The sequence below is a fragment of the Schistocerca nitens genome, chromosome 7 (genome assembly GCF_023898315.1).
Source record: "Schistocerca nitens isolate TAMUIC-IGC-003100 chromosome 7, iqSchNite1.1, whole genome shotgun sequence".
In the NCBI taxonomy this organism is placed as follows: domain Eukaryota; kingdom Metazoa; phylum Arthropoda; class Insecta; order Orthoptera; family Acrididae; genus Schistocerca; species Schistocerca nitens.
In genome coordinates this window covers 504,834,627-504,847,933 of record NC_064620.1, presented here as the reverse complement: position 1 = coordinate 504,847,933, position 13,307 = coordinate 504,834,627, and the positions used below count along the sequence as shown (strand labels likewise).

The 13,307-nt window shown below is 36.4% G+C and overlaps 1 protein-coding gene across 1 annotated transcript in view; it reads right to left on the bottom strand.

Moving 5' to 3' along the window:
- Nucleotides 1-7,424: 7,424 nt before the first annotated feature.
- LOC126194869 (little elongation complex subunit 2-like) overlaps nucleotides 7,425-13,307 on the bottom strand; it is a 221,481-nt gene continuing 215,598 nt past the window's right edge. Inside the window, exons 12-13 of the mRNA XM_049933213.1 lie at nucleotides 8,507-8,682; nucleotides 7,425-8,200 (exon numbers count right to left, since the gene is read on the bottom strand). Coding sequence (XP_049789170.1) covers nucleotides 8,076-8,200; nucleotides 8,507-8,682 — 301 coding nt within the window. The 3' untranslated portion in view covers nucleotides 7,425-8,075. The remainder of the gene's footprint in view (nucleotides 8,201-8,506; nucleotides 8,683-13,307) is intronic.

Sequence of the window (13,307 nt, the reverse complement as noted above, 5' to 3'; positions counted from 1 at the left end):
AAACAAATGTCTTCAGACAACTTCTTGTAAAAAAGGATGTACATTTTATAAACTGTTTTAGTACTTTTTTCAGAATGGAATGCATTACATTGTATAATTAATTTATAAACAAGTAGATCTTTTTTCAAATTTCTCACAGTTACGTATTGGATCTTCTTCATTTAGTTATCGATTGCTTCCTGAAACCACTTTTCCAGTTTCGCATTTATTTATCATTAACACGGTGTATTTATTATAAAACAATTTACATTATACTCAATTCAGAATTAATGTTAAACAAGGAATTATGGTATTTTAATAAAAAATAAATATTGTTTTCCATAGGCCTATGTTTTTGTATTACAGAACCCCTAGTTATGAGACATGTGGCAGGATGGTTATTTCATTTACTTTCAATCAGTTTCAAAAAAAGGCAACATTTCTTTTTAATTAATTCCGAGAATATGTAGTATATATTTTTACAAATGATGGTACTAGTTTTTCGTATGATATTTTATAACTCCTTTATATAGCACTTTCAAAAAAACAGTGATTCACTTCATGGCAATCACCACAATTAACTACACGAAAGAAATGAGAAATTAACCGGGTGATGAGCAACGACGATTTTGTGGGTATCCCAATAAAGCCACAGAACTAGGAAAACAGAAACAATGTCAACATGCAGTGTGCGAATTAAAGTCTGAGTTAGGTTAGGCATCCTAGATCTGCTTGGTAGAAGTTGCTGTACTTCATGTCTTGTCTCACTGCTAGCAATCCAATGTTTAGTTCAAAGCTTGTTACTGAAAAGCATTCTAGTAACCATGGTGCCAAATCTTGCACATGAGCTGTGTGTGTGTTGTTGCAGCCATTTTGTATTACATTTGAACGTGAGCATCTTCTAGATGCACTTTCATAAACTGTTCTCGGTCCATGTGATATTTTTATCACAGCAGATGATTGTCATGTAAACTAAGTTGTCAGTAATACACGAGACACTGCCACTGCACCACCATTCCAGCCCGAAAGTTGATATGGTCCTTTCCCTCTCCCTGCAAACCTCTCAGAGGTAAATACTATCTGTACAAGACTTAGTGACTCTCAATGCCCTAGTTCCATTCCACAGAAGTGGGAAGAGATCGACAGACATCAGGTGGGTTTTCACTGCTGCAAGTGTCTGCGTATTTGAACTCATCAACAGGTTAAAATTAAATTTGTATTCATTATCACAAATAAGTACCAGATCTGAACATCAGCGAATCTGAAAGGTGCTTTCACAAAACCTTGTCACTTCCGTGTGACATTTATACCACAGTAGATGATCGTCATGAAACATACATTACCGGCTATGCTGCAACTGCTTTCTCCTGCAATTGCGACCCCTCGAGCAAGGCTTTGCGACCCCCCAGGGAGTTGTGACCCACAGTTTGAAAAACACTGGCTTATGGAGTCGCATTTTGAGAGTCAGCATTTGGTAAATTTTTTGTGATGTACAAAAGGCTTTTAAAGGTAATGATGTAGGCATCTCCGTGTACCTTCACTAAGGCTATTTTCAGAGAACTGAAAATACTGCCGGTTCTCTGCATTTGTATCTTAGAAACTGTGGTGTTCGTTAATAAGAATTTACATTTGTTTGAGACCAAAAAGTCTATTCACTATCATAATACTCATCCTAGTTCTGTCAAACAGTAACCAAAGGCTTCCTTCTGTGAGAAACAGGGGCAATGGGCTTTACAATAAATTATCCCTAACAGTTAAGGAAAATAGAAGCGCATTTTGGAATAAAGCAAAAAAAAATCTCACTTATTCTATTGATGACTACCTACAATCCAACTTACTCAAACAATTCTTGTATTATTAGTCTACAGTGTGACTGCACTACAGTATGTCTAAATAGACAAGTTTAATGGAATAGTATGTCATTGATTTGAGTTATGATTTTGTATTTTATTTTTAATTTTTAGTGCTGCAAATGTGCACACCGTTTCGCCTGCATCAACATTATTACTTTACATACTGCCATATTACATACTACAATTCAGAGCCCCCTAGTGGCAGAGTGTTGCAACTTGAGTCAGCGAAGAAAGTCTGCCGAGTAATATGCATGACATTTAATACAACAACCAATATTGAGAGCAACAAAAAATTCCGAGGCATCACTTTTCAGCGTGCTTTCATATAACAGACTTACTACATGTTTTGTATCTGGTTAGATTCAGTTAAAGACTAATTCTCCTTCTATATGTTCTCACTCTTTAGCCTATATGCACTTAATTTTAATTGTGGTAAATTTTAGAGTCATGTTTCTCAACACAGTTTTAGGAATGACACCTTGTTTCATTGGGCATGCAGGTTACTGATCTGTAAGATTTTGAACAATCAATAATACAAACAGTTTTACTACTTTTCTTGAAATGCTTGGGTCAATAAATTTTCTGATTTTCTTTCCACTGAGAGGTAAAAAACCCACGAAAAAAGGGAGGCACATGGGACATTATGGGGACACACACACACACACACACACACACACACACACACAAACCCACGAAAAAAGGGAGGCACATGGGACATTATGGACACACACACACACACACACACACACACACACACACACACACGATTTTCATTTTTTTTCCTACTTCACTCTCTCATCATTAATTTGGCTGTGAGTGAATGCAAGTGCCATCTGTTTGTTTCCAGGATAACTTCAAAGGCTACAGTAAGTGTCTACAGTAGTCATGCTGTAAATGCACAATGATTGGTATATAGTGCCACCTGTTTTGGTAACTGAAGTATGTGCATAGCCTTTGTCCTCAAACCTTTGACACACTTTGCTGTCAGCAGACGTTTGCAAATGCACTGTGTTTTGTTATTGTCAATAGAGCACTGTCTTTGCAACTGAAGTTTTATTTTGGTCTTATTCTCTCGGTTGTGCTTTACTGCTGCACTATTATTCTACACTAGTGGGCTAAAGTCAAATTCTTTGTCTGAGTATCAGTTCTTACTAGTCAAGATTACAGAAATTTAAATGAAAACAAAAATAATGAAAAACTCACAGAATCCTAAAAAATTCTTGGGTATTTCCCAGATGAAAAAATTTCCACGTTTTTGTGTTTTGCCTGGGGCCTATACACCCTATCACTATAGATTTTACATGAAGAAGGAGGCATGGTACCTGATTAAGCGATATCCGACAGGATGTAGGTTCCAATGAAAATTTAATGTGTGAGGATTTCAATATGGGGCTTTGGGAGGGAGAGGGGATGGGGAGAGAGATCCTGTGTTCCCAGTAACTGGCCTGTGTACCAATCAAAGATGTGACTGGCATAGGGAATACAAGTGTTAGAAGAGACGTGTATCTTCTAATACATATAGATTATAGTTACACCGTATCTAAAACCCAGAGAGATTATAGAATATGACAGAAAGGTATGATTCTGTAAATCAATTATTTAGGCCATTAACAGATCCTCACAGTACAGAATTGAACCCATGAGAAGCAATTTCTCGTATTATCAGTGAGTAGATGAACTTTGAATTATTTTGAGCCTTGATGCAGTGCTTTCACTCAACCACTGGCTTAACACTAAAGGGTGAATGAATATAGCAGAAGCCTCACTGCACCATGAGGTTCTGCGACAAAAAGCAGTGCCCCCCCCCCCCCCAGTCAGCAAATGAAAAAAGAAGTGAAGTACTGAGCTAATACCTAAGTCATGGTTCACTTCAAAATATTAGTGAGGGTTTTATCCTTTGACAGTTTTACATTGTCATTAGTGCCTGACAGTTGCACTAAGATAATTAGTTCTCTCTTCATGTATCTTTCACCACAGTGCAAGAATGGCTCTGTGCAGAGACAATTAAAAACTTGGAAATAAATCACACAACACAACCTGACTTATTCCAATCCATTACTTAGAAGTCTTTAAGCAAGGATCACGACAAAGTAAGGATACTGACCACCACCTTAAAACATGTAACTCAAATCATGAAAATCCTTCCCACTCTAAGAGAAACAATACAAACCACGTTCCTAACACAGGAAGAAACTGTGACCTATACTATGAATTGAAGAAACTGCCTCTAGTTCAGGAAATGGTAAAATAAACTAAAGTCCCCAAGAGGTAGTAAGTAACTCAAAAGGGTCATTCCACGCCAAATCATCCAGCCAAAAGTAGATATAAAACCCAAGGTTTTTGGATTTGTCCCAAAATTTATATCTGAAATGTATGCACAAAGATAAGAAAATATCCAAAGTTTCATCCAATTCTAACAAGTAGTTTCTGAATTATCATTGTTTAAAGTTTTAGGCTGAATGTATTTCCGAGGGCGATTAAGACGTAACTAAAGTGTGCATGCTTTTACAGAATCTGAAGCAAAACTGCCAACTCATGTATTCAAATGTAAGTAAACCTATTCTGTAAAATTCTCAATGTATGAATCTTTTATTTAAAAAATAACTGATACACATAACTTCAGTTCATCTGGTATTTTCACAGCTGTATCGACTCAAATATTTAATTACTGTATCAAACCTGTATTTTACAAAGTGAATTACAAAATTTGACTTCAATTTGTTATAAAATTGTTGCAACTCAGAACCTCACCATTATTTTTGCACCACTTAAAAGGTAATTTTATGCTGTTTTCAAAAATATATGGTTGTATTGGTTTATTTGGAGAGAGATTTTTCAGCTATTCATAATTTTCTATGCCTAGACCACAATTTTGAAATTAACAATATTTTGAGTTTCAGTACAGTTTCTCAGTATAAACTAATGTTATAAATCGGAATTTTGTAGATCTGCCAGTTTCAGTGTTTAATTTAGAACAAAATAGTGAAAATTTCAAGGCTCTGGCTTCAAAACTAACAATTTTGCTTCAAATTTTGTAAAAGCATGCATGCTTTAGCTATGTCTTAATCACCCTTGGAAGTACAATTAGCCTAAAACTTTAAACGGTGATAATTCAGAAACTACTTGTTAGAATTGGATGAAACTTTGAATATTTTCTTGTCTCTATGCATACAATTCAAATACAAATTTTCATAAACATCTGTGACAGGTGGGTGTAGGACCCTGGATGATAGTATGGAATGACCCAAAAGGAAAAAAAGATATTATTCTCTAAAAGTTTTCGAGAGAGATAGAGAGAGAGAGAGAGAGAGAGAGAGAGAGAAGGGGGAGAAGGGGGGAGATAGAATTCAAGTTTTAATTACTTAATAATCACTGTGTTCAGGATAACTTTGTTTTAGTGAAATTTCAAAAAAAGTTAGTTGTTTATAATCTTTATGTTTTCTATTAGGTTTCAAGTATTTAACCCTTCTGTGGCTATGGATATACATTTATGCCCAGCAGGTAGAATGGCCTGACAGCTGGGCGTCAGAGCAGGTAAACATGCACAATAGAATGGCGACACACAGTTGTCCACATTTCAACATTCCTGCCAATGTCGTCGTTATCTGCTCTTCTCTGTAACGTTAGTAAAGCATACAGCTTTCATGTGCTCCTGGTCCCTTTCTGCTTATGAGTCCTTCGAATAGATACAATTTGGTTACCTAATCAACAACATACACATGATACAAACATATATAATGTCAGAGGGCACGAATTGGTATGCAAAAATGACATATCAGGTATTTCAAAAGATGAGGAGTGTATCAAATACTTGCAGTTTTTTAGCAACACTCATTGTCGCATGGAGGAGAAGACTGTCTTGAATTTTGGGTGTCTTTGCTAGGAACTGTTCACTTTAAAACCTTGGTCCAATATTAATAATAAGTAACAGACATGTATATCACTGGTGTAAATATGTTACAGAGTTTTCCAGTAACAAGTAAAAAAGTTTGTATCATTTTCCTCGGCCCAGGATAAACTTTCAACAGAAAGCTTGTATTGGATTTGAAGTTCTCTTTTGTGGTTATCAACAACTGCAAACACTGTGACTGTGCAGTGTTACACTACTTTTATGAAGATTATTATTATAAGGGATTCTATGCATGCTAGAATGTGTGATTACCCAACAGTGGCTGAAATATGCAGCAGTCGTAGGGCTGTGCCAGCTGTCCGCCGGCCAGCTGCTCAATACCTTCGCCCTCTTAGCCTGTTGGGCAGCTGGATGCTCGGCCTTAGTGGCCATCAAAGGGTTAATGTTTTTATTGGTTTAAATGCTAAAGTATCCAGTAATTGTAATTACAAATTATCACATGTAACAAAGTAACCTTTTCAAAATTTTGAATTTTTGAAAGATATCTGGGATTGAGACTACCTTATTTATAACTGCAGAAGCTGTGAACAGAAAGTTATGAGCTTCTTGGAAAATAAAAATGTCTTTTGAGGAAAATGTTAATTTTTTGAAGGGCAAATTCACCAGCACACTTTACTTCCTAATTAAACCATTCTCTACCACTGTTCCATAGCTGCTTTCCCACACAGGCACCTAAAAGGCCCAGCCCCATAGGCAGCTTCTGTGCTGAAGTTCGTGAATCTCCACTATTGGTCTGGCAATAATTGACCACGCTGCACCAGAAGATAAACAAAGTTCACCACAAAATCTTACAAAACCATAGAAATACAGTTTGTTTGTACAGAAAGTCAACAAAACAGAGAAACTATGTATTAAACGTACATGTTTGAAAGCTGTAAATGTTCCTTAACAGACATACAGTATTCTCAAATTATATGCTGGAGGTTTACAATGTGAACCACTATGAGGTTTGATCCAAGTTGTTATTTTCTATGTCCACTCTGCTGTTCAGTGTCTCTCCAGTTTCATGATCAATGATATACACAATTATACACCATCCAGGATGTTCAACTTATTTGTAAACAGACTTCTTTGAGTTAATAGATTATATTAACTAATGCATTTACCAATTTGTGAGGAAAGATCACCTTCCAATACAGAGCAAACTAGCTCTCTCTCTCTCTCTCTCTCTCTCTCTCTGAAAAGAAAATACTTTAGCATGGGTACCTACAGAGGTACATCCATGAGTAGTGGCTGGATGCTTAAAATGTGAAAATGAAAAATGAGTTATCCAATCAACAATAGGACTCAAATCTAGAAACAATATGTAAAACGAGATGAATTACCCACAGGCGAGTAGCACATGTGTAACCTGCATATGTAGAATGAAGTGCCACCAATAATGACAAGGAGAGGAAATGTGAGTGTAGAACAGATAAAGATCTGCTGGAACATTGATCAACATACTGAATATTTGGTATTTCTATGTTCGATAATTGCTTTGGTGCTTATTAATAAGAACAGAAGGGCTTAACATGTACAAGAAACTAAACGGATGCATCAGACTGTGTACCATTATTAAGCTTTGCTATTACTGATGATAGATAAATGTCAAATTTGATTTCACTAAAATTTATTTATGAATAATAATTTGAATTTATTTTGATCTTAGATTTGATTGTTATAGAAATGTGAGTGAACACAAGGCATTTCATTAAGGATAGCATCACAAGATGAAATACACCGTAAGTTCTCACATATAGTATTCTTTTTCTTCCTCCCCAAAAAATGAAAAGTCATTTACAGAAAAAGTTTGCATAACAGAATGCATCTGTAAAGGTAATCCAAAGATATATTTATCCTAACAACAATTATCATAAAATAAGGATTTAATTTTTCTTTTAATGACATGTTGGAGCATTCACAGCATCTAGCAAATGATTATTCTGGCTAACTATAATGAGAAACAGAACACAACAAGCATTCTGTGCATCATGAGTCATCATGTTGGGACATGTCATATTGGAGGCAAACGTGAGGTGCAATCAATATGCTGTGCTCATGTGTGGCTCCCTTGATTTACATGTATGGCCAGGAACACTATGGAGCTATTTTCACAGGAATCTATACACTGACAGATTACGCAGAGTGGGTTGAACAGATGACAAAACAAAACAAAACTGAAAATGATTACACTGTTATCTACAATAAATATTAATTTTCGAGAACAAATACAGCACAATAATTTCCCCAGCTTTTCCAACTTCTGCTACAGGAATATTAAGCTTTAGTACACAATTCTGTTGGAAAGAGGTACTTAACACCTTTATCTCTGCCTGCTGCTACATAGGTGATCAGCAGCACTGGATCGTGTGACTAGTCTGTCCTTCAGAATGTTTATTTTTTTCTTGGATGGGTTTTTTCTTCTTCTTTTTCTTTTGCCTCTTTTTATTAGGTTTAAACTTATTTTGGGTTTTATCTGGAAAAAGAAAGCACAGACAAATGTTTAGTATATTGTAAGATAGTGTGTAAGAGTTGTTTTCCTTTGTCAGCACCCGTGATTTAAAGCATAATAAATATGAAAATAATAATTAATGCACCCCCTGTGTCATTGTACATAACTCTTGATTTGAAAACTGTCATGAGACTGTTTATTTACTCTACAGCTTATTTTAACATCACACACTGCAAAAGCATATAATGAATGATGATATTTGATAACTTTGTCATAATCAAGGAAAAAGTTAAAAACTGCCAGAAGTAGTATACTGTGGCATCTACTTACAAGTGGTATTGTGACTAATGCTACAGGGTTCAAAAAGGCATGGGACTCGATGTAGTTTGTACTGGTTTGGTGTCTGCAAGTTGACATCAAGCGGTGGCCACTGAATCTCTGTTACAATTTCTGGTGCTTCAGCATCAACACTTTCATACATCTGTTTCAGGTCCAAAGAACTATCCCTATAAAAAATTAAATCATCATTAGCATTAAAAATGTAACAGATAATTCTTCTTAAGTTTTAAATGATGAACAACTAATGAGCATTAATATGAAAGAAGCACCTATCAGTAGAGTTCACAAGCATCCACCTACAAAGCATGAAAAGAAACTATATGGCATAGAGCACATCAATTCATAGGTAATCTGCCTCACAGAGCGTACAACAGTTTATTCAGTGGATCAACAAAAGTCAGTAGGATAAGAAGGAAGAGAAGTATGAAGAAGAAAAAACAAATAAATAAATAACATAAAAATAAAATAAATGAATTAATTACTTGTTGACCAGTGGAAATGTAAGAGGACAGGATGAAGCTTTTGTGGGGGGCTAGGAGTGAGATGCATTTGCATCGCTGAAATATAGTTTTAAATTCTCTAAGTAGCTGTTTGATGCATACCGTATTTACCTGGGTGTACGGCGTTGCCCCCTCCCCCCCCCCCCTTTTTTTTTAAAGCGGCTCTTTGAGAAAATTTTATTTTTAACATATTCTAATTAACATTACGAACTGGTTCACTGTTAAATTATCTGCCTAACAGAGTTAACACCATACCTGTTCTAAACCTATGCAATTTACTGACTGTCTACATTTTGGAAGGAGAAAAAGATAATGATTTCCACTGATTTTATCTTCATTTCCTTCTTTGCTTACTATCTAAGCCAGTCATCTGTTTATTATTTTTAATCATCATCATCGTTAGCAGCAGCAGCAGCAGCAGAGGCAGTGGCACCACCACCACCACCACCACCACCACCAGCATCTATATAAAAGCAGCAATTAATTAATAATCTCAGCTCTCACAGTAATTTTGCTCCTCCTTCGGAATATATTGCAATTTCCAAGGTTGTGGTTATGGTGGGACACAGCTGTTTTATCTGAATACATAGCAGATTCCACATCTATACCGATGTGAAAATGTAAGAATAGTTTCCTTTTCTCTGGCTTCCGAACAAGCCATCTGCCAATTGCTCTCTAACTGGCTGCACAGATGTGGCAGATGACACACCACTTTTCATTCCCATCATACCATCAGAGCAAGTGTTGACAACATTGCTCCATGAAACACATAAGTATGTTGCCGGGCCCTCTCCTGCAGAAATCTATACTACTGTAGAGTACTTGTCCAATTTCAAAGCCAGTTTCATTCCAACTACAAATGAGAAGCCAGCTAACCCAGAAAAAGATTCAGTTGCAGTCTCTTTTTCATGGCTACTTTGAAAATAATTAAGTATAATATAATTTTCGAGGAGAGCTTCTCTTAAGTTTGGAAGGTACGAGACGAGGTACTGGCAGAAGTAAAGCTATGAGGACGGGTCATGAGTCATGCTTCGGTAGCTCAGTTGGCAAAGCACTTGTGCCTAACACCCCCCCCCCCCCCCCCACCTCCAAAGGAAGTTTCAATGTATAATATATTTTGGTAAAATCAATGTTACATTTTGCTCAGCACCAATACTTAAAAAGTGCTATTACTTCTGTTATAACTTTCTCCAATCAATCCAGAAAAACAATTAACAGTACCTTACTGGTGGGGAGGGGACAGTGTCTATGTGGTGCAGGAGGTGAGAATAGATACTAATCTCCTTGCTGCAGAGCCATGGAGTTATGTCTTGCCACTGCAAGGGTGTATGGTTCATAACATGCTCGACTTATTCGATACTGATGTCAAAATGACATGTCACTTGATGCGATGTTGGAAGTTGACAACTTTAGAGATGCCATACTGCGTTTTTTGAATTATAGCTTGCCTTTTACAGCAGTATGCCACTTCAACGTGGTGGCATATTGAGATTTATCACAAACTCATCACCCTATGTATGATTTCTTATAATTCAACATCAGTTAACAACCCATCAGCAGTGAAAGCCTTCAGCATATCGTAATATGAACAACGACATTGTGTTAAGCTGCTTCATTCACAAAGACTCTGTGTTTAGAGATGATGTAATCTGTAGCGGAAGGTAGTACGTTCATGTCCAGATATATACTAATACATAATTTTTCCTTCTTGTTTGTAACAGATTCTTGTATCTTCTTACTACATAAATATACATGAATGTGCTTGCTGAAGAATGAGTTTCTTTGATTTTGTGACTTATGTCTGATTGAAAACTGCTAAGAGTACAATTTAGTTATGAGGTAACAAAGCCAGCAAATGTGAATACAAACCTTAATTGTGGCGGCACACTTATCTGTAGTGCTCCCCAAGGCCTGCCTACGTTAGACTGAAATGTTATAGTTTGGTTGCGAATTTATGAGGCAGTATTCCATTTATATTCTTAATGATGAAAAATAATAAATATGTGCAAAAACATGGAGGCATAATATATATAATTGAAGTTTAAGAGCACAGAGCTAATTTTTATGATTATATGTCTATGTTGTTGTTGTTGTTGTTGTTGTTGTTGTTGTTGTCTTCAGTCAAGAGACTGGTTTGATGCAGCTCTCCATTCATGCTACTCTATCCTGTGCAAGCCTCTTCATCTCCAAGTAACTACTGCAACCTGCATCATTCTGAATCTGTTTAGTGTATTCATCTCTTGGTCTCCCTCTATGATTTTTACCCTCCACACTTCCCTTCGGTACTAAACTAGTGATCTCTTGCTGCCTCGGAATGTGTCCTACCAACCGATCCCTTCTTCTAGTCAAGTTGTGCCACAAATTCCTCTTATCTCTAATTCTATTCAGCACCACATCATTAGTTACATGATCTACCCATCAAATCCTCAGCATTCTTCTCTAGCACCACATTTCGAAAGCTTATATTATCTTCTTGTTTAAACTGTTTATCACCTATGTTTCACTTCTATACATCGCTACATACCATACAAATACATTCAGAAAAAGACTTCCTGAAACTTAAACCTATATTCAATGTAAACAAACTTCTCTTCTTCAGAAATGCTTTCTTTGCTATAGGGAGTCTACATTTTATATCCTCTCTACTTTGGCCATCATCAGTTATTTTGCTCCCCAAATAGTAAAACTCATTTACTACTTTAAGTGTCTCATTTCCTAATCTAATACCCTCAGCGCCATCTGATTTAATTCAACTACATTCCATTATCCTTGTTTTGGTTTTGTTGATGTTCACTTTATATCCTCCTTTCTAGACACTGTCCATTCCGTTCAGCTGTTCTTCCAGTCCTTTGCTGTCTCTGACAGAATTACAAAGTCGTCAGCGAACCTCAAGTTTTTATTTCTTCTCCATGGATTTTAATTCCTACTCCATATTTTTCTTTTGCTTCCTTTACTGCTTGCTCAATATACAGATTGAATAACATCGGGGATAGGCTACAACCCAGTCTCACTCCCTTCTCAACCACTGCTTTCCTTTGATGCCCCTCGACTCTTATAACTGCCATCAGGTTTCTGTACAAATTGTAAATAGCCTTTCCCTCCCTGTATTTGACTCCTGCCACCCTCAGAATTTGAAAGAGATTATTCCAGTCGACATTGTCAAAAGCTTTCTCTAAGTCTACAAATACTAGAAACATAGGTTTGCCTTTCCTAAATCTATCTTCTAAGGTAAGTCATTACGTCAGCATTGCCTTGCGTGTTCCAACATTTCTACGGAATCCAAACCAATATTCCCCAAGGTCGGCTTCTACCAATTTTTTCATTCATCTGTAAAGAATTCGCGTTAGTATTTTGCAACCATGAATTATTAAACTGATAGTTTGGTAATTTCCACAGCTGTCAATATGTGGTTTCTTTGGGATTGGAATTATTATATTCTTCTTGAAGTCTGAGGGTATTTTGCCTGTCTCCTATATCTTGCTCACCAGATGGAAGAGTTTTGTCATGGCTGGCTCTCATAAGGCTATCAGTAATTCTAACGGAATGTCATCTACTCCCGGGGCCTTGTTTCGACCTAGGTCTTTCAGTGCTCTGTCAGATATCTCCCATTTCATCTTCATATACATCCTCTTCCATTTCCATAATACTCCGCTCAAGTACATCACCCTTGTAGACTCTCTAGATATTCTTTCCACCTTTCTGCTTTCCCTTCTTTGCTTAGAATGGGTTTTCCATCGGAGCTCTTGATATTCATATAGGTGGTTCTCTTTTTTCCAAATGTCTCTCTAATTTTCCTGTAGGCAGTATCTATCTTACTCCTAGCGATACATGTTTCTACATTCTTACATTTGTCCTCTAGCGTTCCCTGCTTAGCCATTTTGCTCTTCCTATTGATTTCATTTTTGAGACATTTGTATTTCTTTTTGCCTGCTTAAGTTACTGCTTTTTTATATTTTCTCTTTTCATCAATTAAATTCAATCTCTCTTCTATTACCCAAGGATTTCTACTAGCCCTCATCTTTTTACCTACTTGATCCTCTGCTGATTGTACTATTTCATCTCTCAAAGCTACCCATTTCTTCTTCTACTGTATTTCTATCTTTTTGCAGTTTCTTCAGTTTTAACCTACAGTTCATAACCAATAAATTGTGGTCAGAATCCACATCTGCCCCTGGAAATGTCTTACAATTTAAAACCTGGTCCCTAAATATCTGTCTTATCATTATACGAGGGTCACTCCAAAAGAAATGCACACTTTTTTTTTTTTTAATCCATCTTTTATTCTACATGTC